Genomic DNA, 27,846 nt, shown 5'->3' on the forward strand with positions numbered 1-27,846 from the left:
TCCCTTGTTCACTGTACTCTACACACTGAGTTTACCATCTTCTGCCCCAGACATATCCTAATCTTGTTGCTGAAGAGAACCCCGTAGTGACCATGTCGAGAGATCTTATGCAGTTTGTGTAAGAAAGAATTGGGGACTATGGGCTATTTAACTGCAACTTATTTACAGAAATTTTTACTCTATCATCTTTCATGTAACTCTTTTTCCCCCCCTCAGGTATCAGCATTAAAAGTAAATGAAAATAGTTACCTATTAATTTTGTTTTCTGGTGGGTTGAATATAATTGCAAAATACTTGTGTAATTTTTAAGGTATAGCAAATGTATTTCATCTATTTTACAGGCTTTTTGGATTAGCTGGAGAACTTAATCCTTTTTTTAATATATATATATATATATATATAAACATATATATATATATATTTTTTTTTTTTTCCCGAAGAGTAGAGGCATTTCAAGCTCCAGACAACTCAAGAAGACATAACTCTTGAAGTACAACTTTCAGTTAGAAATCTGCCTTTGGTTAAAGTAAACATACCTCCATCAGTCATGAAATATCCTCCAAACAACAAAAAATAAGCAAGAAACTTCTTTAGGAAATGAGCTCAGCCTGCACCGCAGCTCACTAGGCTAATCCTCCACCTGCCGCACCGGCACCCCGGGTTCTAGTCCCGGCTGGGGCGCCGGATTCTGTCCCTGTTGGCCCTCTTCCAGGCCAGCTCTCTGCTGTGGCCTGGGAGTGCAGTGGAGGATGGCCCAAGTGCTTGGGCCCTGCACCCCATGGGAGACCAGGAGGAAGCACCCGGCCTTACTGGCCACTTGTGGAGTGAATCAACGGCAAAAGGAAGACCTTTCTCTCTGTCTCTCTTTCTCTAACTCTGCCTGTCCAAAAAAAAAAAAAAAAAAAAAAAAAAAGGAAATGAGCTCAAGGCACAATATAAATTATTCTCCTCAGATTAAGTCTGAGCAAGAAGAACAGATATTTCCCGAGTTTGTTGGTTATCTAAAATTTAATTATAATCATTAAGATAACATCTGTAGTATTTTAATTACTTTCTCTTGTTTTTTAGAAGAGTTGGTAGAAATGTAAGTGGTAAATGTAGGTGATTATAATCACTTATAGTAATTTGCAGTTTTTCTTTTTTTTAAAGATTTATTTATTTGTTTGGAAGGCAGAGTTACAGAGAGGCAGAGGCAGAGAGAGAGAGAAAGAGAGAGAGAGAGATCTTCCATCCACTGGTTTACTCCCCAGCTGGCTGCAATGGTGAGAGCCAATGCCCATCCAAAGCCAGGAACCAGGAGCTTCTTCCAGATCTCCTATGTGGCTGCGGGGGTCCAAGCCACTTGGGCCATCTTCTGCTGCTTTCCCAAGCTATAGCAGAGAGCTGTATCAGAAGTGGAGCAACCAGGACTTGAATTGGTGCCCATATGGGATGCTGGCACTGCAGGTGGCAGCTTTACGCGTTATGCCACGGTGCCAGCCCCAACTGCAAAATCTTTTAACTACAAATTTTTATTGTGGACTAATGGCTAATGCCAGGTCATTCCTTTGCCTTCTCTGTGAGGACTAAGTGTTATATCTTCATCCATCAAGGTTAGTCTGCCATTGGGTTTCTGTCTGTCCTTTGCCTACTTCAATATAAATACTTCATAAATAGAACCTAACAGCTTCCTAGTGTGATGATGCCAAAGATTTCTTATATAGTGAGATACAATATGGTCATCTGATACTAATATGACTTAACTTTACCTGGAAACCAAAATTAGTGCACAATTTATTGGTGTGAAGTCAATAATCATGTGTTTTTGTGAGCTTCTAGTATATCCAAACTTTTGGGAAATGGCTTTATTCTTTTTTAAAAAACAGATTTTATTTATTTATTTCAGAGGTACAGTCACAGACAGAGAGATCTTCTGTCGCTGGTTCACTCTTCAAATGGCTGCAACAGCTAGAGCTGGGCCAGTCCAAAGCCGGGTGCCAAGAGCTTCTTCTAGATCTCCCATGTGGGTACAGGGGCCCAGGAACTTGGGCCATCTTCTACTGCTTTCCCAGGCCATAGCAGAGAGCTGGATTGGAAGTGGAGCAGCCAGGACTTGAACTGGCACCTATATAGGATTCTGGCACTCCAGGCAGTGGCTTTACCCACTGCAGTACAGTACTGGCCCCTCTTTATTCTTTTTGATTTAGTTTCATTTTTCTGATGTATGAAAATAGAAAAATAGGGTGTCATGATAGAAAGTCATTTTGGAGGGAGTGAATTTTCATACGTGTATCTCCTTTATGGATTGATCATTTGTTCACTGTTATCTTAAGATTTCACACTCATTTTCCTGGCAAACATTCTGTTAATGTGATTTGGGAACCTTGGAGATCACCATAATTTGGTTTTCAGGAGAATGTTCTTTAGAAAGTGCTCATTCCTAATGCTGGGTTCTTGGAAAAGCTTTTGTCATTAATGAGCACCTGGGGTCTTAGCCCTCTTGGGCCATGGTGAGCCATCTGGGGCCTGTGGTCTCTTATGGAGACAGACAGCTGGAAAGAAACTCAAGTAGTTTTTTTATGATGACATAGTGCAGCAACATAAATGCAACTGTCATTATGAGATTTATTCCAAATAAGGTCTCACAGTACTCCAGAACGTCTTTAAGTGATTTGGGATTAATATGTTTATCATTGAAAGACAACACAGACAACATAAAGTTTCCACTCAAACATTTAGACCTCAGTTCTCCATGTGTGGTCTACGGATCCATGGTGGTTCCCCAAGAGCCTTACAGGGCACTGAGAAGTCAAAATTATTTTAAAAGCAGCAGTGTGGCAGTTGTCTGCCCTTCCACGGTGTTGATGTTTACACTGATGGTGTTGAAGGAGTGGAAGGTAGAACTGCTGTAGCAAGTGAGCAGAAATCAAGGCGGGGCACCTGTTGTACAAGAAGTCAGATTCACTTAAAATGATGTCCTAGATGAAGCAGTAAACATGTCCTTTATGAAACACATTTTATTAGATCTCCAGCCTAAGCCTCGGTCACTTATCTTTCTAATATTCTGACAAAATCGGGAGTACTCACATAACATGTCTGCTGCATGCTAAAGGACTGTTGCTTCCTGGAGGAAAGGCAATTCTGTGACTGTTGAAATCGCAAAATGAACTAGCTGCTTTTGGCTTTTTTCATAGAACACCCTTTTTCTTTAAAAGAACTGCTATTTGTTATTCAGTTGGGCATTTGGCATATATTTTCTGAAAAATGAATGACAGCCGGCGCCGCTGCTCACTAGGCTAATCCTCCACCTGTGCCGCTGGCACCCTAGGTTCTAGTCCCAGTTGGGGTGCCGGATTCTGTCCTGGTTGCCCCTCTTCCAGTCCAGCTCTCTGCTGTGGCCCGGGAGTGCAGTGGAGGATGGCCCAAGTGCTTGGGCCCTGCACCCCATGGGAGACCAGGATAAGCACCTGGCTCCTGGCTTCAGACTTGTGCAGCGCACCGGCCATAGTGGCCATTTGGGTGAACCAACGGAAGGAAGACCTTTCTGTCTCTCTCTCTCACTGTCTAACTCTGCCTGTGGGGACAAAAAAAAAAAAAGCTGAGCATTCAAGCAAAAATAAAAATTTTGAGAAATTTTCATATGCCATAGTGAACTTGAGAGTGTCCCAATCTTAAAAGACTTTTGCAATGAAATGGATTAAGATAGTACGTCATGAGATTTCTTTTTCATATTGTTTAATGGCTTGTGTCAAAATTTGAAAGAACAATGTAACTCAATGTTCAGTATTTTCCAAAGAAACAATGGATGATGTTACAAAATTATGCATTGGGATAAACTGCATTCAAAGTAGATTAATGGATTTTAATATAGCAGCTTGAAAAATTAACAGAGTGTCAAGTTTTGTGTGACAGTTTACTCTTTTTCTTCTTCTTTTTTTTGACAGGCAGAGTGGACAGTGAGAGAGAGAGAAAGGTCTTCCTTTTTTCCATTGGTTCACTCCCCAGTGGCCGCTGCCGCTGGCGCATTGCGGCCGGTGCACTGCGCTGATCTGAAGCCAGGAGCCAGGTACTTCCTCCTGGTCTCCCATGCGGGTGCAGGGCCCAAGCCCTTGGGCCATCCTCCACTGCACTCCTGGGCCACAGCAGAGAGCTGGACAGGAAGAGGAGCAACCTGACAGTTTACTCTTAAGACATTAACACTTGGGGCCAATGTTGTGGTGGAGTGGGTCCTGCCTATGATGCTGGCATCCCAAATGGGTTGCGGTTTGATTCCTTACTGCTCTACTTGTGATCCAGCTCCCTGCCAATTAGCCTGGGAAAGCAGTGGAAGATGTTCCAAGTGCTTGGGCCCTTTCACCCACGTCAGAGACCCGGAAGAAGCTCTTTTCTCCTGGCATCTGCCTGTCCCAGCCCCAGCCATTGTGGCCATTTGAGGAGTGAAATAGTGGATGGAAGATCGATCTCTCCTTCTCTTGGTAACTCTTTCAAATAAATAAAATAAATCTCAAAAAAAAACCTTATAGAATTTTGGGTTAGTGTTAAAGAATGCCCGCAGTTACCTGAAAAGTCGTCTTAGGGGTATCAGTAATTTTTCAAGGTAGAATGGAATCCTGAGACCAAAAGGTTTGAGAATATCTGCTTTATGGAAAGGTGTGCATTCAATAATATTATAAGAAGTAAGTAGAGGGTGAGGGAGAACAATTGTGATCCAAAGGCAGTAGCCAGGAGTTTCTTCCAGGTCTCTCACGTGGGTGCAGGGGCTCAAGGACTTGGGCCATCTTCCACTGCTCTCCCAGGCCATAGCAGAGAGCTGAATGGGAAGAAGAGCAGCTGGCCTCTATTTCTTATAATTTTATTTTTATATTCCAGATAGTTTTATAATTTTTTTTGCTTCACAGGTGGTAGTTGTGCACATTTTTGGAGTACAGTGTAATATTTCAAGACATTTATACTATGTGTACTTATCACTGCATGGTACTTAGCATTTCCATCTCCATATATTTATGTATAAAATCCTTTGAGCCACTCTCTCTAGTTCTTTATAAAATAAATAATGGATTATGGTCATCTTCTGTGCTGTGAACACTAGAATGTATTCTTTCTGTTGAATTCTGCTTCAGTAACCATTATCCAACCTCCTTTTGTTTCCATTCCCTCCCACCATTCTCTACTACTAGTAATGATTATTGTACAACAGATTAACTTTTTTTAAGTTTTCACATATGACAGAGAACATGTGGTATTTGTTTTTCTGTGTCTGATATATTTCATTGAACATGCTGTCCTTCAGTTCTATCCATTTTGTTTTAAATGACAGGATTTCATTCTTCTTTATGAATGAATAATATTCCATTGTGTATCTAAACATTTTCTTTATCCCTCCAACTGTTGATAGGCATGCCGGTTGATTCCATATGGTGACTACTGTGAATAGCACTGCTATCTCTTTTATAACACTGATTGCATTTCTTTCACATACAGACTCAGAAGTGGGATAGCTGGATCATATGGTAGATCTACTTTTAGTCTTTTAAGGAAATTCCATTCTGTTTTCCATAATGTCTGTATTAATTCAAATTTCCACCAACAGTGAGTTGCCTTGTCTTCATATCCTTGTCAGCATTTGTTATTATTTTTTTTAATAATAGCCATTCTAACTAGAGTAAGATATTTCATTGTGGTTCTGATTTGCAATTTCCATGATGGCTAATGATTTGAATATTTTTTCATGTACTTATTTGCTGTTTATATTTATTCTTTTGATAAATGTTCAGATCATTTGACCATTTTTAATTGGATTATTTGCAGTTTGGTTGTTTTTTAAGTTCCTTACATATTCTGAATATCAGTTCTTTGTCAGATGCATAGTTTGCAAATATTTTTTCCCATTCTGTAGGCTACTGCTTTGTTGATTGTTTCCTTTGCTGTGCAGAAGTTTCTTAGTTTGGTATTATCCCATTTGTCTATTTTTGCTTTTGTTGCCTGTGCTTTTGGGTTTTTCCCATAAAATGTGTGTCTATTGCTATGTTATAAAAGGTTTTCCCTATGTTTTCTTCTAGTTGTTTCATAATTTCAAGTCTTATATTTAGGTCTTGGATCTGTTTTGAGTTGATTTTTGTATATGAGGGGCAATGTAATTAAAATATAATGCCCATTTTGAATGAACATATTGAAGGTCATATTGGGACACAGGGGTCAAGACTCAGTCTTCTATGTGTGAAGATGCAGTTTTCCTGGAATTTTTTTTAAATATATTTATCTCTTTTATTTGAAAGACAGACACACACAGAGAGATTGATGATCCACTGATTCACTCCTCAAATGTCTGCAACAGCAGGGGCTAGGCATGTCTGAAGCCTGGAGCCTGGAACACACTCCAGGTCTCCCATGTGTGTGACAGGGACACAAGTACTTGAGCCATCACTTGCCACCTCCCAGAATGCACATTAGCAGGAAGCTGTGGTCAAGAGCAGAGCTGGGACTCACGCTCAGTCACTCCAACATGGGATGTGGGTATCCCAAGTGGTGTCATAGCTCCTGTGTCAAAATGCCTGTCCTCCACCCCCAGCAGCATTTAGGAAGAGGCTGTCCTTTCTCCATTGTATGTTTTTGGTACTTTTGCCACACTGCTTATATGTTAATTGCCCTTTCCTTACTCTGTACTGGCTTGTCCTTTAATTGTTCTTTATTGTTTTCAGCTGGGCCAATTTTCTGTCTTTGTTGTCACCTGATAAAATTCAGATGTTTTTCCACTTCCCCATCCACCCCTCAGAATGTGATATAATTTCTCTTTACATTGCACCATCAGTAGAGTACTTCAAAGTTTCCACTGCAGTACCTTATTGACGATTTACAATACACTTGACGTAAAACTCAAACAAAGGAATATTATACCTGGGCTTTTTCAGGTGACATTCAATTAGGTTAAATGTCATTGGCACAGAGTTTGTTCCATAATACTTCATAATACAACCACACCGGCACCCTTTAAGGTGTCATCCAGCTTTATCTGGATGAGAATTTCTGGGAGGCTAGGAAACAGGTGAGTGAAATACATTCCTGTGGGAAGGGTGTGGGTTAGGAGCATTAGGAATAGGTAGTATTGCACTGCTTTATTTTGGGGTTAACCATGGAGGTAACTACTGACCATTCTGCTTATAACAAGATTCATTTAAATAACTGATCAACTTAAAGGACATAAATATGAAGAATATGAACATATATAAATATTTATACTTTTCTTTCCCTTGGAAACTTTGAAAGGAAAAGAGAACATTGATTTTTCTGAAGTGATTCAAAGTCCTTGAAAGCTAGGGATTACGTAATGACTCTGAACCTGGAATCACAAGAATTATTTGCTATCTGACCTCTTAAAAATGGTGTGTTAAGAACTGGATTTTACTTTGCTTTTCTTTCAGTTTCTTAATGATAATGTGAGGAGTTTAGGTTATGTAGGTTTCTACCAGTTTGTACAGAGAGCTTATAGTATTGCCTTCCTTGGTATAAAAACACCACTTACTGTAGAAAATTCAGAAAATGCAAAATATATAAAGAGGAAAAATTTAAAAATCTTCAATCCTATCTGCTGTTAACATTTTTCTACCCAGAACTTATCTGTGTGAACATATTACTTATTTTCTTAAATGATTCCATACTGTATATAATATTTCCTTTTTTCATTTATATTCAATGTGAGATTTTTATTTTCCAGACATTTCAAAATATGCCTTCTATAAGGTTTCGAGAGATTTACTAACCTTAACATAAGACAGTTTTTGAAACTATCTACTCAGACTTCAGACATAATCTCCCAGAAGTTTTAATTTTTTACTACATGTTTTCTGTTTCATTTATTACTCATCTCTGTAATACGTGTCTATTTCTTATGCATAGAGTATTTTCCTAAAAGGATGATTTCCCTGCATTATGTATCTACTCAGAATTTTCCAGAGTCTGCAACAATATTGGTGGGAAAATCCATATTTCTGGGGCTTAGTCTTTTTTTTTTTGGTGTTATTTCTCATCACTTGTGTAACAGTATTTCTCATAACTTGTGTAACCTTATCAGTTGAGGGCTTATCCTGAAGAGTTTTATCCATTTGGAGTAGACCTAAAGGTTCATAACATACATGCATAGCCATCTGTTAGTTAATATTTGTCAACCACTCAGAGTAGACACATAGGAAGTACTATGTAAGTGTTCATTAAATAAACACAATTTTGTTGAGTTTGCTGTTTGTCAAATCCTTTGCTAAATGCTTTATCTCCTTCAGTTGACAATCCTGTGAAGTAAGAGGAGACAGACTTATTGGCTGGTTAGTCTGGTCTTCCACCTGTCCCTCCATGGGACTGAGTGTCCCATATGTTCTATGGGATGTGCATATTACATGCATCACTTGGATTTTGCAAGCCTCAAGTATTTTTCAGGCATCTACTGCTGTTGTTGTACTTTGCCAATTTAGAGTCAGTAAAGGAGCTCAAGGTGCAGCTCTCATTAGCTCAGCTCTGTTGAAATAGACCTTCCTTTACAGCCAGTTCTACAGGTACTGCCCTAGAAATGCTGTAGACAGATTACTTCTGTTCTCTACCCCAGAAGTGGTCTTTTCACCACCCTTTTCCTAACCAACACCAGGTGCTCCCTTGGATCCAACATGAAAGATTCCTAAGCTGTTCTTTAGCCCCATGTCTCCTGTCCCCAAACCACTCAATTGCCATTTAATCATAGGGTCATAGAGCTCAGTGGTTAAGGACCAGACTCTGGAGTCAGACTGCTGGGGTAGAGAGTCTATCTTTGCCAATCACTGCTGTGTAGCCTTTGGCAAGTTCCTTAACTCTCCTGAGTCTTAGTCACCTCACCTGTCTGTTGGGAATAATAGTTGCTACATCATGGGTTTGTTTTCAGGATCAAATGAATTTATATACGTAAACTAGTTACACAAGTGCTTGATAGACAACAGATGCTAGATAAGGTTTATTATTGTCATTGATATGGTCTGTAACTTATTCAGCAGATGTTTAGAGTTTCTACTGTGTGAATATCCCTATGCAAGAGGCTGGGAGCTGAAGGGTCACAGGAAAAGACTTACTCCTCTGTTCTCACGGTCCAGCCCCATGGGACCAGATAGTGGTCATTGAATCACAGAAGAAGATCTCAAGTAGGCTGTGTCAAGTGCTACCTAGAAGCTATACACAGGGCTGTGAGAGAGACAAGAGAGGGAAACTGTTCCAATGATGGAGATCAAAGAAGGAGTCCCTTTGGAAATAACGGACGTGCAGAAGAGGACTGTGAAGGGAGGAGGTGGCATGGATCAGGGCCAGTGGGTGGGACGGGACATGGTCCACCCTGGACTGGGAGAAGGTCAGGGCAGCTGCAGTGCAGGGCTGAATGGTGTGTTATGAACTGAGCAGGAGGCTGGGAACGCTGGCAGGGGCCAGCCCCACCCAGGGCCTGGCGGACTGGCTGAGGGATTTTGCCATTCGTTTTAATAGCAATTGGATATCACTAAAATCTTCTTGTTTGTCTTGTTTTTGTTCTAGTGACAGGGCAATATCTGATTTTGGAAAGACCATTTGCATTTTAGTGGCAGGAAGAAATTAAAGGGAGCATGAGAGCAGGCATAGAGCATGCTGTCTTATTTTTTCCTTCACCATTGTATAACAATTTTCTCTTTTCAGTTACATTTTCAGTTGTCTAGATGGTTTGCTTCAATATGGTAACCAGTAGGCATATGTGATTATTTGGATCAAATTTTAAGTTAACATTAAGATAAAAATTCAGTTCCTCTCTCACATGAGCCACATTTCACGTACACAGCAGAAGATGTGACTGTAGCCACGACAGTCTGAGACACCACAGATGCATTGGGCATTTTTATTACTTTAAAAACTTCTGCAGATAGCACATAATGACTGTATCATAACTTTTTAGTTTAACTTTTTAGTTCTTCAGCTAGTGATAATGAAGATGAACATAGCCCCTTTTCAGGAACTATTTACTAAAAATACCAAAATAAATTAGGATGGTTAAGTTGTGACCGTTCTTATGTAATTGTAAGATTCCTCATACAAGGAACAATTGTATTTCTGTGTTACTCCATTTCCTTTCCTTTTCCTAGGATGAACTACTAAAATGCAAAACCTACTATAAAGTAGTCCTTTTTCAAGAATAAAAACAAGGTACTCTAATTCCAAAAATTATTTCAGACAGAAAAAAAAAAAACAAAACCCACAGAAACAAATCAGGTGCACTTAATTGTACTTGCTGTTCTTTCCACTTTTTGTTTCTCATCCTGTGACTTTACTACTGCATGTATGGGCAAGATACCTGCCTTGGCAGAAAAACAGTGTGTTTGGATAAGACCCATAAAGCTTTTATCTCTCAGCCCATCCAGTTTGTCCTGTGCCTGAGAGTAAGGACTGTCCTATTCCTTAAATGGACTACTTTTCCTCCTTTTCATAACTTATAAGCTTAATTAAATTTAAACATTTTCCCCTAAAGTCATTTAATACTATTACTTGATAAGCCCTACTTATCTTGAAAGAGACAAACAATTTTTAGGGTTTTAGGGACAATAAGAAAAGATTTATTTATTTGTTTGAAAGGCAGAGTGACAGAAGCAGGGGTGGGGAGAGAAAGGGAGAGGGGGAGAGAGATATCTTCCATCTGCTTGTTCACTGCCCTCTTGGCTACAACAGTCAGGACTGATCTAGGCCAAAGCCAGGAGATAAGAGGCAAGAGCCAGGAGCCAGGAACTCCATCTTGGTCTCCAACATGGTGACAGGAGAGACCCAAGTACTTGGACCATCTTCCACTGTCTTCCTAGTGCATTGGTAGTAAGCTCATTCGGGAGTAGAACAGCAAAGACTCAAACTGGCTTTGCAACACAGTGCCTGTGCCAGGGCATTGTTTGTTCTTAAGTTGCTTGAAATCCAGCTGAAGCAAGTCTAATTAAAAAAAGTTTTTTGCATCTAGGAAACAAGAATTACAAAAAACATGACTGCTCAAAATGGAGTTCTTTGCCTATATTAACTTTGCACCTTGGGATCTATTAGTATCTGTCATTATTTATCTATCTATCTACCTATCTATCTATGTCAGGTCCAATCAGCAAAACCAGAGTCATATGTGGTAATTTAATTAGGATAATTTAATATAGGAGACAAATTACAAAAGTTTTGGAAAGACTGCAAGCCAAACAGGGAGTTGTGGGGGAAATGCAACCACCCAGAGAAGAGTAACAGAAGGAAGCTGCTACCGCAGGCAAAAGGAAAGGTGATAAAACCAAAGCTCGGGTGCTGGGACCCTTGAGGGATGCAGCCACTACAGGGGTCCTGTCAGAAGCAGAAAGATCAGGGCAGAATTGGTTGATCTCATTTTCACTGCCCACCCCTCCTCCAATCTTCTGTCATTGTTTATCCCTGACTTATAATGGCCTGATGCCTGGAGTCAGGGCGCCTGGGAGATGTAGATAGCCAAGATCATTATTCCAAATTAGCGCCCTGGGAGAAAGGCAGTGTTGCAGTTTGAGTTTCTTGGGAAACAGACTTGGAACTAGCATGCTTAGGATTTTATATGTGTGCTGTAGAGATTAGCACTTGTACAAGGCAGAGGGCAAGGAACAGCACAGGGCTGTGTAGAGAATCATGGAGGGCTGTGATCCATTGCTCAATGGATGCAATGCTCAATGGAGGCTCCGCCCACATGCTGGGGCCCCTTAGGCTTGTCCAGGAGGGAACAGGAGAAAAGGGTGCGACCTTGGGCAATGTGGCTTCTTTAGCTGAGGCAGTCCCTGAGGGGAACCACTCCCGGCAGCGGAGCTGAGGGCAGTGGAGGCGGAACAATTCCTTCATTCCTGAAAGGGAGTCCCAGCTGCTGAGTCACAAGCAAGAAATGGAAATGAAAGCAGAGTGAATCCACAGGGTTCCTTCTAAAAAGTCATACATTGCTGAAGCGAAAGTGCAGCTCGCTTTTTTGCTTAACCATACCATCTATTGTTTACTAGATCTACCTTCATATGTTTAAAAGTTTTATTGATAAAATATTTATGAAGTAGCATTACCTGTAAAAAAGATGAGAGGATATTGCATATGGAATCATTTCTCAATTATATACACATGTGAGTTTACGTGTGTAGGTGCATTTTTAAAAAAGAAAACAGACCCAAATTTTTAAGCAATGGAAATTTTGTGGGGAATATGAATTCACGCATGGTTTCTTTTCAATGTCAGTTCAGTTTTGGAATAGTTTCAGATTTGCCGAAAAGCTGTGTAGCTAGCACAGTTTCCATATACCCCTCACCTGATCCCTGTATCATTAATGGCTGGCATTAGCCTGGCACATTTATTAGAACTAATGAACAAACATTGGTATTGATTCTTACTAGATAAAGTCAGTCCTGTATTTTAACTTCCTTTATTTAGATTTCCTCATTTTCCATTTGTTGTTCTAGTATCCTATCCAGGAACACCATGTTACATTTAGTTGTCATGTCGCCTTAAGGTCTTCTTGGCAACATTTTCAGACTTTCCTTCATTTTGATGACCTTGACAGTTATGAAGTGTATGAGTCATATATTTTGTGAGATGTTCCTCAATGAAAATTTGTCTGATTTTTTTTTTTTTTTGGTGGTTAGACCTGGGTGGTGTATTTTTGGGAGGCAGACTGGAGGTAAAGTGCTGTTCTCAACACATCACATTAATACTATATAATATTAACAAGACTTACCACTGATGATGTGAATCTTGATTGCCTACCTAAGGTAGTCTTCTTCAGCTTTCTTCATCAAAGATACTCTTTTTTGTCTGTTTTCCATCTCCTAGCTTTGAAAGGAAGTCACTATGCCCAGTCCACACTTAAGGGGCAGACAGTTATAATCTACTTCTTGATGGTGCTGGAATATCTACCAAGATTATTTACAATCTAACTGGAGATTTGTCTATTCTCACCCATCTCTCTGTTTATTCAATCATTTTTATATCAGTATAGAGTCATTGTTCTTTGTATTATATTTTGGATTTTAACCCTATGCTGTTAACTTACTTTAACAAATTCACTGCCCCCAATTTATAATGTTCAGCATCTGGTTATTATCTCTGTAGACTCAAAAATTTCTTGTGGGTTTTGATGAGTCAGGAATTTGGGAAAGTCTTGATGTTATAGGTACAGCTCAGGGTTTTTCATGCAGCTGTAGTCAGATGGTGATTGGAGTTGGAACAGCAGGGGATGGAACATCGAGGGGACGAGGGGACGGCCAGGTCTCTCTCTCTTAATGTGGTCCCAGGGCATCCCTGTGTGGTCTCTGTGCATGGAATACTTTGGGCTTTCTCAAAGAATGGTTTCCTCTGTGTATGAGTAACTGCTTACCTATGAGCTGAAGACTTTAAGAGCAAATGTTGCAGGGCTGGTGTTGTGACGCAGTAGTTTAAACCACTGTCTGCAGTGGCAGCATCCCATATAGGAGCAGTTCAAATCGCAGCTGCTTTGCTTCTGATCCAGCTCCCTAATGCACCTGGGAAAGCAGTAGAAGATGGCCCAAGTGCTTGTGGTCCCTGCCACACATGTGGGAGACCCCAGTGGAGTTTCAGGCTCTTGACTTTGGCCTGGCCCAGCTTTAACTGTTTGAGACCATTTGGGAAGTGAACCAGTGGATGAACGATCTCTCCCCCTCCCTCGGTTACTCTGCCTTTCAAATAAATAAAATAAACCTTTTTCTTTTTAAATTTGTGATGGATTTAAATAATTAAAAATAGTTGGATGATGTTTTATTATTTGATTTACCATAATATTTACTTCATTATTTGTGAACAGAAATATACAATGTGTATTAGCACAGTATGTTAACAGTATACAAACAATGTTCATATGTTTGTATACTTATGTGAATATTTCCATCAGATAAATTAGTAGAATTGGAATTGTACAAGAAGAAAATATGCACGTTTTGAGTTTACATAGATTCATTTGATGATCTTTTAGGAAGGAACTTCCACTTCTGTGAAGACAGTGTATGCCTGTTTTTCCTCACATCCTGGCTGGTACCTGCAATTATCATTCTTTTTAACATCTGTCAGTTTCATTGGATAGAAAAGGGACTCATTGGTTTTTAGTTTGCATGCACATAAATTCAATATATATATAATTAAAAATATTTATTTGAGAGGCAGAGAGAGAAAGAGAGAGGGTGTGCCACTCTGCTGGATTATTCTCCAAATACTTACAAAAGCTAGAATTGGGAACTCAATCCAGATCTCCCAAATGGGTGGCAAGATCTCAATTACTTGTGCCATCACCTGCTGCCTCCCAGGATATGTAGTAGCAGGAAACTGGAATCGGGAGCAGGAGCTGGACTTGAAGCCAGGAGTTAAACCCAGGCACTCCAATATAGCATGTGGGTGTCTTAACCATTATCTTAACTGCTAAGGTAAATGCCTACCCTGACTTAAAAGTAATGGGTAGGCATCTGGCACAGTAGTTAAGTGCCACTTGGGATGTCTGCATCCCATATTAGAATGCTTGTGGTCTAGTCCAGCTTTGCTTTTGATCCAGGGAGGCAGCAGTTGAGGGCTCAAGTACTTGGGTCAGGGTCAGTCTCCTGACTGAGTTCGTTGTAATTTATGGATTTGAGCCATGATTGTAAAGATGTCTGCCACCCCAACATTATGAACGTATTTGTTCATCTTGTTTCTAGTGATTTCACTTATATCTTTAAATATTTACTCCCATCTGCCATTTTATTTTGTTGTAAGACAAGAGCTAGAAACTCCATTTATTAGACACTTCCCTTAAGATCTCGTACTAGATTGTTTTTCTTAAGATGCTAAAGTGAATTAGAAGAATATATATATAAAAAAGACATGGAGCCAGTGCTGTGGCATAGTGGGTAGAGGCGCTCCTTGCTGTGCCAGCATTCCATATGGGTGCTCGTTCGAGACCTGTCTGCTCTACTTCCAATCTAGATCCCTGCTAATGGCCTGGGAAAAGCAGTGGAAGATGGACAAAGAGCTTGGACCCCTGCTATCTTTGTGTGAGACCTAGTAGAGCTCCTGGCTCCTGGATTCTGCCTAGTCCAGCTCTGGCTAATGTGACCATCTAGGGAGTGAACCAGCAGATGGAAGACCTTTGTCTCTGTCAAACAAGTCTTTTTTCTTTTTAAAGCCACAGAAAGCATTTTACTCTACCAACTATGCTATTGAAGCCATTCTGACAATGGGGGAGGTGATATCTCATTGTGGTTTTGATTGGTGTTCAATCACAGAACTTTTCTACATCCTTCTCACTTTTCTTCCATTCTTTTATTTCTTTAAAATTTTTATTTCTTTGTCTCTCTCTCAAACAAATAAGTAGAAAAAGAAAGAGACAAAGGAGAACTCCCATCTGCTGGTTCAATGGCTGGGCTGGGGCTGGGCGAGGCTGAGGCTGGGAGCCAGGAACTCAATACAGGTTTCTTACCTGGGTGGCCGAAATGTAATCACTTGAGCATCCATGCTGCCTGTGAGATTCTGCATTAGCAGGAAGCTGGAGTCAAGCGGGAGCCAGGTGTTGGACCCAGGTATGCGAGGCAGAACACCTGCATCTTCTGCTCTTTTTGAAGAAAGATATGACAAAAACAAGGACATGAAGACCGCCCACAATGGGTATATGGTTTTTCGATGTCAATATAGTCCTCTTTATTCACTACTAAAATCCACTTTGGTAAAGTCTTTTTAACTTGGCCTGCTACTGACTTTTCCTCTTGTTCTTAAAGTTGTATACCAAATATGATTTTAATGCCACCTTTTTCCTCTCATGTTAATGGAAAGTGTTGTGCTGGCATTCATAGAGCAGAGATTCTTTTTCTCCATAGAAGTAGGAGTCTCTCTCAGGAAGAGCACTGAGACTGTGATCTTAGCTTGCTTGGAACTGACACAGAGGTCCTACCGTGGTTTAGCAGCTGAGCTTGGGCAGGTTGTGACAAGTCCTGCCTCCCATGGATGGATCTGTGCAGAGGCCAGGCAAACCGCCACGGTGTCCCACATCACCTTTAGCCTTCTGATTAATTCCTGGCCCAAGTGTATGTATATGTTAAGGTATTTGTTTTAGGATTTTTCTATAGCTTTCTGTATCCAAAATGCTTAGATAAGTCTCAGGCTAAGCTTTATTAAGAGTACAGGGATGAATCTTTAGAAATCAGTTGGTCTATGCTTGGGTCTTCCTTCTCAAAGCATGGGATGCAGAGCTGCTGTATAGATAAGATCAAAGTGTCTCATAGCATTGTTTGCAGCAAAATAATATTTTGATTTTCTTCTCACTATTACATCTTTTGGATAGATTTTATTTCTTTTTTAAGATTTATTTATTTATTTGAAAGAGTTACACAGAGAGAGAAGGAGAGGCAGAGAGAGAGGTCTTCCATCTGCTGGTTCACTCCCCAGATGGCCACAATGGCAGGAGCTGCACCGATCTGAAGCCAGGAGCCAGGAGCTTCCTCCTGGTCTCCCATGTGGGTAAAGGGGCCTAAGGACCTGGGCCATCTTCCACTACCCTCCCAGGCGACAGCAGAGAGCTGGATTGTATGTGGAGCTGGCACCCATATGGGATACTGCCGCTTCAGGCCAGGGCGTTAACCTGCTGGGCCATAGCGCCGACCCTATAGATAGATTTTCATTACCACTGAGTGGTCTTCAGCTGAAAACAGATTATTTAAGATTTTGAAAAGAGGGAGAGGGGAAGATGGGAGAGAAAAATTAATGTACTAGTTTATGGCATTTTTTTACAGGAAACGTAAAGAATGTTTTGTAGTTTTAGACACTGGGAAGACTATATTGTCCCCCCCTGTAAGACTGGGTGGCCCAGTCCTCTTGGAGAGTTGAATATTCCAAGTAGGACTGGTCATTTGTTGAATACCTTTGGGTCCTAGTTATCCACTGAGGCATTTTCTGTGCATTTGTTCCAGGGCTCCTGCTAACTTTGTGAGGTGGATCTTACCACTCCTTTCTAGACTGAAAAAACAGTAAGGCTTAATGAGGATGTGAGACACTTGCAGGCCTCATGGCTGGTGACTGTCTATCTAAAGTCCCCAGAATGCAAGACTTGCGAGAGCACTGATGTGAACCAGCCCCAGATAAGTTCCTCACATGTCATAGGGTCTTCAGAAACATTTGTTAAATGAGGAATAAATGAATTTGAACCTTCTCGCCTTTGAGCCTGAAGCTTGTTCCATTGGGTGAACGTCAACTTCATTTTTCTGGGAGAGGAAGTGGGAGGTTTGCCCTGCTGTGCTGGTTCAGTGCTTGATGTCTCTTCCCTGCTTCCTGGGGACCACTTATGTAAATTGCTTCGTTTAAAGTTTCACTGCCTTTGAAGAGGACCTTCTTCAGATAAGTCAAACAGAACTCCAGTGACGCTGAGTGGCTGAGAGGACAAGTCTGTGAACAGCTGCTGAAGCAGAGAGAGGAACGTTCCTTTCGAAAGGATCTCACTTCAGCTTTGGACTGCGCAATGCTTACAAATTCTTCAGGAATGTATTTTTGAACCTCCTGGAGAAGTTTCTTGGCACTGGGTTGACTTATCAGGAGCTAATCCCCATCTTGAGGAAGAGAAATCCCCCAAAGAGCCAAGTGCAACGCTGCTCAGAGTTCTCACAGAAATGTTTGCAGAGAGCAGGCAGGTTTTGGGCCAAGGTCATAGGATTGTGAGGCCATCTGGTCAAGTAATTCACCAGCATTTCTGTTCCATCGTCACGTTGGATACCAGACTAGCTTCTGTCATTTCCTGATAAAGCTTTCTTGTACTTACTGTGTGTGTTTCTTATATAAAGTAGACACAAAAGCACTGAAACAGACTTCGTCAGCTCAGATGAGGAAAGTTGGGGGATTTGTGTGCTTCCCCAAATCGTGTTTAATTAAATCTCAGCTTGTTTGTTTTCACTTCAGTAATTAGTTGTTGAAACTTGACCATGTGCAAAACACCTGCTAGATGTGGGAAGTATAGAGATGAATAAATAAATACAGAAATGAGTCAATAAATCCATGTCTTGCCTAGTCAGAGGCAGCCAAAGCAGATCTCGTGGAGCAGGGTTGCTCCGGTCTGCAGTAACCAGGGAGTGAGGAAAGACTGAGAGGAGCCCAGAGCACCTCCTGGGAGAAGGGAGGCAGGCAGGTCCAAGCCCTCATTTCCCCTTTGGCCTCGTACCACGGCTTCCTACAGTGTTGCCAACAATCTTTTTAGAATCTCTAAATCCAGATGTGTCCCTTCCAAAGTTAAATGCCTAAGCAGCCCCCTACTGGTTGCCTTGAGGCCTCCGTTCCCTTTTGGCCTCTCCTGGACCCTCTCTTGCCTCCTTTCCTTTGCAAGCTCCCTGCCTGAGTTCAGATCCTGCCAACTGCGGCTTATTAACTCCGTGGTCCTGGCCCAGTGCTCCAGTACTCTCTGGAGCTTAGATTCCTTAAACTGGGTTAATCCACCCTCCCACCTAGTGATCCTTTGTTTCTTTGTTTTGTTTTGTTTTTTGTTTTTTTGACAGGCAGAGTTAGACAGTGAGAAAGAGAGAGTTATAGACAGTGAGACAGAGACAGAGACAGAGAGAAAGGTTTTCCTTCCGTTGGTTCACTCCCCTAATGGCCGCCATGGCTGGCGCTGCGCCAATCCGAAGCCAGGAGCCAGGTGCTTCCTCCCGGTCTCCTATGCGGGTGCAGGGACCCTCCACTGCCATCCTGGGCCACAACAGAGAGCTGGACTGGAAGAGGAGCAACCGGGACTAGAACCCGGTGTGCCGGCGCCGCAGGCAGAGGATTAGCCTAGTGAGCCACGGTGCCAGCCCCTAGTGATTCTTTGTAAGGGTGGGAGTTGCTTTCCTTGTATTTCTGGGTTTTTGCACAGGGACTGTGCACAGTAAGCACTCATATTTAAATATTTGATAAAATGCATGATGTTAATATTAACATAACTGTTTTTTAAAGTACCTATTTCTTATGGCTTATAAAAGCTCTAAGAAAGACCTAGTGATTTAGGGACTTAGCTGAAGAACAGGAGACATCAAATCAATATTCTTTGAACAGAGAGGCAAAACATTCCAACAATGCTGCTTTTATTGGTTATCTCCCAGATGCATGTTTTCTAAGGTAAAATATTTTTTCTGTAGTTGCTAAGAAAATCAAATTGGGGCTGGCACTGTGGTGTAGCAGGTAAAGCCGCCGCCTGCATCCCATATGGGCGCTGGTTCATGTTCCGGCTGCTCCACTTCTGACCCAGCTCTCTGCTGTGGCCTAGGAAAGCAGTGGAAGATGGCCCAAGTCCTTGGACTCCTGGACCCGGGTGGGAGACCCTGAGGAAGTTCCTGGCTCCTGGCTTCGGATCGGCTCAGATCTGGCTGTTGGGGTCATCTCGGGTGTGAAGCACTGGATGGAAGACCCCTCCCCCTGCCTTGGCTCTCCTCTCTGTGTAACTCTGACTTTCAAATAAATAAATAAATCTTAAAAAAAAAGAAAATACCAAATTATAAAAATACCCAAATTATTATAGAGGTAAAAATGGATGGTGGATTTTTATTTTGCCAGCTTGTATTAAACTACTTAGTGAAGAAAATTTGAACTGAATTGTATTTCTCTGCCCTGAAAATCATTGACAAAACATTTCCTACTGAAGACTTTTTTGACTGGTTGTTTTGTATCAGTGTAGGAGGTATTCTTAATTTAATCTTTTATGGATGTGAAAGTGAGAAATGATTGTTTCTGTTGTCATACTTCTGTTTCAATTCCATGTTATGCATTATCTTTTAAAGGTAAATTCAAGTGCCTTCCTTTTAACAATGAAGAAGGTGATTTTTGAAAAATCAGCATGTGTGTTCTGTTTAACAGGAAGATAAGTAGCTGTAAATACCATGTGTATTTTAGACCAGTAGTTAAAATTTAACTGTTTGTTCACAATCAATATTGAAACAGTTCTTCATCAACTGCTTCCAGCTTCCTCGATCTATACCCCAGCTGTGTGTGTGTGTGAGAGAGAGAGTGTGTGTGTGTGTGTGTGTGTGTGTTAGTGTTACTTTCAGCCTTCTCACACGCCTGTCTCTGAGGCTAACTCTTTCAGACTGTTTCATTATATGGGTAAAACATGGTTTATTAAATCAGTTTCCTTAAAATGAGCTTAGCTTGTTTCTGGTTTGTTTTATGAATGCAGGTAATTTTAAAATAAACATCCTAAGATAGCTGTATTACCCAATTGTGAGAGCAGAGGCATTGGTAGCTTTGCATGATTCTCCAACAATTTTGATTATGCCACAGTTTAACGAATACCAGCTCCTTAACAATATAGTTCAAATTTCAGTTACCAGGCCATATTAACTGTAAGTAATAGCATAAAATACAAACATTGCTGCTAACTCATCAGTCTGCAAATCACTGTGTAAAAAACAGGTGTGAAATATGGTCAGTGACCAGTCACGTAACTTCTTTAAAAGTCTGATAGTGACTTGCCATTGTGTATCTTTTGTTGACTGGAGCACAGACAGCAAAGCATGTAGCTATGTTGCTGCTTTGTCTCCTGTAGGTAATTCCATGCAACACTAAGTAAAATTGGATGCTTGTAAAAGGGAATTGGTTTTAAAGAATGAAAATACAGTGAAGAAAATAAAAGTGACAATGCTTAAAGTAAAATCCCAATTTAATGTGAATGGACTTATGGAGTAGTTAACTGTGGGAATTCTGACGCTGCCTTGGTTCAGTAGACTTGGCTACGAAACCAGAGGAACCTGGTGAAGGTAAATTAAAGGATGAAGATATCCCAGAGGAAGGGACACTGGCACAAAACTTCACATAAAAGGAACTTTTGGAGATACTTTATGATATTGAAATTGCAAAGGTTAAGACTGGAAACTGTTCTAAGCTTAGAAAGGAACAAAATGATTTCCCAAGGCAACAGGAAGATTCTCACTTAGTTATATGATGGAGGAGATGATATGTATTATTTTAACTATCCTAGGTTTGTTTTATAGAGAAATAAAATTTTAGTTTAATGTATAGTTTATGTTTTTTGATTGTTTCTGTTTTTTACATGCAAAACCATTAAATTTTATTTTTCTGGATCTCAATGGCATACTATATCTCACTATTTATTTTCAATATATATATATTTTTTAACCTAAAAGCCCTTTAAGGTACACAAACTTCATGCATTTATTTATTTTTTTTAAAGAAAAAAGATTTATTTATTTGAAAGAGAGAGAGGTCTTCCACGATGGTTCACTCCCCAATTGGCCGCAATGGCTGGAGCTGCGCTGATCCAAAGCCAGGAGCCAGGAGCTTTTTCCGGGTCTCCCACACAGGTGCAGGAGCCCAAGGACTTGGGCCATCTTCCACTGCTTTCCCAGGCCATAGCAGAGAGCTGGATTGGAAGCGGAGTAGCCAGGACTCAAACTGGTGCCCATATGGGATGCCGGCACTTCAGGCCAGGGCTTTAACCTGCTGCGCCACAGCGCCAGTCCCCCATGCATTTCCTATATACGAATTTAGGAACATAGTGATACTTCCTATCCTACCCTCTCTCCTGCCCTCACTCCCACCCTTCTTCCTCCTCCATCTCTTATTCCCATCTTTATTTTTTCCTAACATCTATTTTCATTTAACTTTATACATATAAGAGTAATCCTACACTAAGTAAAGACTTCAACAAATAGTATTAAACTATTCCTCAACAGTCGAGACAAGAGCTATTGAAAATCATCATATCTTGGGGCTGGCACTGTGGCACAGCAGATTAACACCCTGGTCTGAAGTGCCAGCATCCCGTATGGGCGCTGGTTCTAGTTCCAGCTGCTCCTCTTCTGATCCAGCTCTCTGCTATGGCCTGGGAAAGCTGTAAAAAATGGCCCAAGTCCTTGGGCCCCTGCACCTGCATGGGAGATCCATGTAGTCCAGTCTTTTATAGATGAATAAAACTAATGTCTAGAAAGCTTAAATGATCATGCCACATCACACATCCAGTTTGTGCCAGCATTTGGGCTCTGGATGTAGTCGGCTAAATGGTCATTTACTCAAGCTGTCATAGTGCATGTGAGGATATTATGTTTAGGCCTGTGTAGTTACATGGTAAAAGAGTCACATACTTGTAATGTTCTCATATTCATCCTGTCTGTAATGCATTAACACATAGGAAATTGGGTCTCAAAAGTCTCTAAGTAGATTTTCCTATCTGTCTTTAAATTGTTAGAATTTTTTTCTAATCCCCTTATCATAATTGGGTAATTACTGATGCATTAACTTTGGGTGTACAGAATCGTTTGCTGACATTTAAGTCAACTTTGTGTTGAAGTATAACGTACTTTCAAAAAAAGTTATATAAATCACAAATGTAGAGTTTGAATTTTCAAAAAGTGAACACAGCCATATGACCAACACGTGGATGAGGACAAGAGAAGCACCAGCATGTTTAGAAACAATTGGAGAAATAAAAGGATTTTGAAATTATCTTATTTTCTTTCTTCCCTTTCCCCCTAGGTATTATCGGTATGTGTGTTAACAACAATTCTTGGTTGTATATTTGGGCTGAAACCAAGCTGTGCTAAAGAAGGTAATTAGTGCTCTCTCTCTGTATGTGTGAGTGAGTGTGCCTTATTCAGAATGTGATTGAGTTAAGTCACCTAATGCTGTGGGTACCCTGTAGTTATTTCAAATTTCATGCTGGCTTGTGCCTTCTTATTGAAGCGCTTGTACTATTTTAGCCATATACAATTTTATTTACTTGCAAGCTTTTATTCCCAAAACAAGGAAGAGGGGCTACAACCAAAAAACCCCAAGCAATACAAAATCAGTAGATAATAAAAGAAACACACGGGTTTGGAGCTGTGTGCCTGGAGCTCTTGCTCTCTTTCTCCAAGGACTCCTGGGATACTTACCCCTTAAGGAGTTAGTTCTGAAGCTGCCCTCGAGGTTACCACCTAGCCAGTTAGGATCTGGACAATCACAAATTCATCATTATGTGCTCTTAATGTTTTTAACGCTGCAGACATCGGTGGTTTCAAAGCAATGGTTCCATTATAAAGTTTCTGTGTATTTTTTCTTTATATCAAGTGCAGATCTCTATCCTGCCCTAACAAGATTAATACAAATAACCAAACTGAATACAGTAAATTATAGTAGTCATTATTTTGTCTCTGAGGTAGGTTTTTGTTTTTGTTTTTTTACTCCCATAAAATCATCAGCAGTTTTCCTTGGGAATTCAGTTTTAGAAAGTAAATGTTTTTATCCTATTAAACTATTGTATAATTATAGTATTCCTCATTTAAAACATTTTCATGATTGTTAAGCTATCATGTATTGCCAAAATGAATGCAATGTGGTAATTATATGTGTTTAGTTAGCAAACTACTTAGAGCAAATGTTTCTAAGTTTAACTAAAGAAAGAAGCTGTAGACTTTAGTATTTACTGTGTTATCATTCCACAGGAATTAATTCACTGAGTTTGGTGATCTTGTAAAAATAAAAATAAAGGATCGAAAACAGTGATTTTAACCTGCACTCAATGTAGTATATAAAATATATTTTTATAATTTATGAGACATATATTAATAAACTTCAAATAATAGCTTTTATTGCAATGGTTTTCCCGGCTTTGGGCCAGGAAAGTTACTATTTCTGACCTAATAATTGTTATTATTATGACTCCTTAAAACTTTCTAATTTCCCAGCGTCAAATGAGAGTTCAATTCCATGGAAGTATCTTGTTGGTTCAGAAGACCAGAGAAGTCAAGAACTAAAATTATTCTCCTTTTTGGTTGAATGTCCCTTACTTGACTTTTTTTTCCCTCCTGTTTCCCAACATCCTAATTTTCACTCAAGGTATCTAGCAAAGAATTACAGCAATAAATTATTGTTTTTAATGAAAAGTATTTTCTTCTATATCGGCTGTTTGTCCATATAGCAAAAGCTGATTAGTTCCAACTCTGCGTCAAGCATCTGCTGGGGCTAGAGACACTATACGCTGGGCTGTTTGTTCTTTGGGAATTGGTAGTCTGGTGTGAGACCAGGATGCTAACCAAGGAACCATGTTACAAATGGAACTGAGTGGCTTGGAGGGAAGGACCAGGTTTTAAAAGAGCTTGAGAAAAAGAAATTGGACCTAGGCTGGGGAGTTGGGAAGGCTTTTGGAGGGAGCTGGACTGGCTCTCCAGGTGAAATGGGCGTTTGGGATGATAGGGTGCTGGTGAACCTGTTCTCTGCACACATACTATTACTTTCTACCAGACAGAAAGGGAGGTATATTAGATGTTCTTTCTCTTTCTGAAATACTTCTAGATAAACACTTTAAAAAAAAACTTTTCCCATATTTCTGAATTTTAGGAAATCCATTCCTGCTTAAGCTGACTTTTTCATAACATGAATATATGTGACTGTTGTTTATCACACCATGGATATTTAAGTCTTATCTGATCCAGAAGAGCTTGTGATAAATAAAAGAAACAAATTTTCTGTGTCTAGAAAAAACATTGGCCATCTTTGTGCATAAAATTACTTTCTATTGGGGTCCCTTTGTGTGTGTGTGTGTGTGTGTGTGAAAGGATTCTTGGGTAATATTATTACCTTATCTGTGTTTTCTAAGCAGTATTTGAATCTGACATATATAACTTAGGTTTATTCACTGATATTGCTTTGCAGTTATAATTGTTAGAAATATCTAACTTGTTGTTCAACGTTTTTAGTTAAAAGTTGCAAAGGTCGCTGTTTTGAGAGAACTTTCGGGAACTGTCGCTGTGATGTGGCCTGCGTTGACCTAGGAAACTGCTGCCTAGATTACCAGGAGACGTGTATAGAACCAGGTAAACATGTGCAGGGAAAAAGATGGCATCATGGGCATTAGTCTCAGATCAAAGCAAAGTGCTGTGTCTTTTAGGCATGTGATTTACTAATTCCTATGTGTTTTAATTTAGCATGTGCACCTATTTTAACATTGGCCTTTATGTTTCAACAGTTCTATACAGAAACTATTTCACCTAATTTACCTTGCTAAACATTTAGTGGATAGCAAAAATTTGCATATATTTAATGTATACCGAAAGCTTTTGTAGTGTCACTTGCATTTAAAGTAAGTTTTAAAAGGCTGTCTGACCTATATAGATATTTTCAGTATGGGCCTATTAAAGCAAATGTTCTTGGATACATACCTACACTTTAAAATAAAACTATCAGAATATGAAATTTTTCTGTTTGATTTGGACTTCCTGACATATGACATGGAATAATGCTGAAACAGGAACGAGTCACATTTAGATTAAATTTTGAGGATGCTGAGTTCTACATATGAGTTGTATAATAATAATTATGTCTGTCCACCTTTTAAAAATGATACAGTTCTGGCTTTGTAGTGAAATAACAACAGTTGGTGCCTACATGTTTTGTTTCTGTTAGTTCCGAGTGACTGCCATGGTGGCAGATTCTACTCCAGAAGACAATTCTGAGCTCCTTTAGATTGCATTGCCTTTGACCCATAAGACACACTTTGTTGCTATTTGTTTCTAGAACGCATATGGACTTGCAACAAATTCAGGTGCGGTGAGAAAAGGTTGTCCAGAAGCCTGTGTGCCTGTTCGGACGACTGTAAGGAGCGCGGCGACTGCTGCATCAACTACAGCGCTGTGTGTCAAGGTCAGCGTTCCCTGGGCTCCCTGGGTTCTGCAGCAGCCTGGCACCTTCCCGAGTCCTGGCTGAGTTTTACATGGGTGTTTTGTTTTGGGAATAATAACAAGAAAAAAAAAACAGCACATGTTCAGTACAGATAAAATACTTTCATGTTTGATCCACAATTGGTTGAATCCATGGACACAGAACCTGTGGAGACCACGGACTGTGGTGCATTTTAGTCTTGTAGTGAGACATCGCTTTTTCCTTCCTCTCGTTAGCTAACGCCCCTTCTGAAACAGAACAAGCGCCTTGATTCATTAGACTTCTCTAGTGTCGTCCCTATGTTGTCTACATACCTGTTAACAAAGATTGCTTTGTCTTTGTGTGTCTCACAAGCATCACAGTTATCGTCCTTATTAAGTATGTTCAACTCATTTTATTTCTTGAAAATATTTTAGGCGAGAAAAGCTGGGTAGAAGAAACATGTGAGAACATAAACGAGCCTCAGTGTCCAGAAGGGTAAGATTCTATCCTGAGGTATTAATCTTTTCCTTTTTAGAAGCACCTTTTGTTTCTTTTTCCAAGTTTAGAATAGAAACATAATAATCACTGGTTCATTAAACATTATTTTTATCCAGATCTGTTTGGCACTGGTAATATTATATGATTGCAGTTGTGACCCTCACTTTAGAATCTGGTGGAAAAAAAGAGGCCATGAATATTTGTTATTCTGGAAGTCATTATACCAGTACGTTTACCTAAAAGCCCACTAAGTCACTTTAGTTCTTTTCTGTTCATTAAATAGAAATGGTATTATGCAGATATAGAACATGGACACTGTGTGCACCTGATTCTGTAGGGTCTCCCAAGGATGCCATGTAGTAGATATCAGTTAGAGGAAATTGGGGTTGCTTCCGTGTATATATGTAATGTGCAAAAGGGTAGAGTTGAAAAGGCAAATAAGTATTTATGTTAGCTTTTAAATTACTGCCTAAAAGCTGGCATTCGGTATAGCAGTTAAATCTCTGTTTAGAATGCCCTCATCCTGTATCAGAGTGCCCAAGTTCAAGTCCTGGATTCACTTCAGATTCTAGCTTCTCGCTAATGTGCACCTTGGGAGGCAGCAGGTGATAGCTCAAATGCACAGGTCTCTGCCACCCATGTGGGAGACTCAGATTGAGTTCCAGGACCCTGGCTTCATCCCGACTCAGCCACAGATGTTGCACATTCAGACAGTAACCAGTGATGGGAAGTCTGTCTGTCTGTCCCAGTGTCTTTGAAATAAAGTTAAATAAATACATAAAAAACAATGAAACAACAAAATTACTGAGTAAACTTTCTGTGGAAAATCTTTTCATGGTTCTCCTGTGATACATAACTACCCTGCCAACCACCAGGTACTAGCTACAGAATTCCTGAAGCATGATTGTTTTGCTGTAGCCATGTAGCAGTCATCTGTAGCAATTTTCTTTTGCTGATGATATCATACATGTGGTTTTTGGCCACCATCTTTGGATTTCTGCGAAAGACATCATAACTCTGTGTTTGTGTATGTGTGTGTGTGTGTGTGTGTGTGAAACTTCATTGTTTGATCATTCCCAGCTTTGAGTCCTTTTTTTGTATATTTGAACTTTGTACATATTTCTTATTTTTTCTATTTTAAGTATTTCTATGTTTTAAATATACTAAACTTAAAGAAATACACTATAGCATATAGATACAAGTACAGACGGTATGAGAAAGTCAATTTTTCAGGAAAAAAATTAATGGGAATGAAAACAGAAAAAAATTAATGGAAGTAAAAAATTTAATGGAAATGTTATTTATTATTATTTATTTTCCTGCAAATTGGAAAAACCCTATTGCATTTATTTATTTTTATTTTTTTAATTTAATTTTATTTTTGACAGGCAGAGTGGACAGTGAGAGAGAGAGACAGAGAGAAAGGTCTTCCTTTGCTGTTGGTTCACCCTCCAATGGCCGCTGCGGCCGGCGCACCGCGCTGATCCGAGGCCAGGAGCCAGGTGCTTCTCCTGGTCTCCCATGGGGTGCAGGGCCCAAGGACTTGGGCCATCCTCCACTTCCTTCCCGGGCCTTAGCAGAGAGCTGGCCTGGAAGAGGGGCAACCGGGACTAGAACCTGGTGTGCCGGTGCTGCTAGGCGGAGGATTAGCCTGTTGAGCCACGGCGCCGGCCCCCTATTGCATTTAAGTAGTATTTGGTATAGCTTTAAAATGACATGAACCATGAATGATGTTTCTTCGATGGTGGCTCAAAATGG

At 40.2% G+C, this 27,846-nt stretch overlaps 1 protein-coding gene across 1 annotated transcript in view; it reads left to right on the forward strand.

Annotated features, from left to right (window-relative positions):
* Positions 1-27,846, forward strand: part of ENPP1 (ectonucleotide pyrophosphatase/phosphodiesterase 1) — a 75,840-nt gene that overhangs the window by 5,104 nt on the left and 42,890 nt on the right. The window contains exons 2-5 of the mRNA XM_062186768.1: positions 22,447-22,519; positions 24,648-24,764; positions 25,465-25,590; positions 26,025-26,085. Coding sequence (XP_062042752.1) covers positions 22,447-22,519; positions 24,648-24,764; positions 25,465-25,590; positions 26,025-26,085 — 377 coding nt within the window. The remainder of the gene's footprint in view (positions 1-22,446; positions 22,520-24,647; positions 24,765-25,464; positions 25,591-26,024; positions 26,086-27,846) is intronic.

The sequence above is a fragment of the Lepus europaeus genome, chromosome 3 (genome assembly GCF_033115175.1).
Source record: "Lepus europaeus isolate LE1 chromosome 3, mLepTim1.pri, whole genome shotgun sequence".
Taxonomy (NCBI): domain Eukaryota; kingdom Metazoa; phylum Chordata; class Mammalia; order Lagomorpha; family Leporidae; genus Lepus; species Lepus europaeus.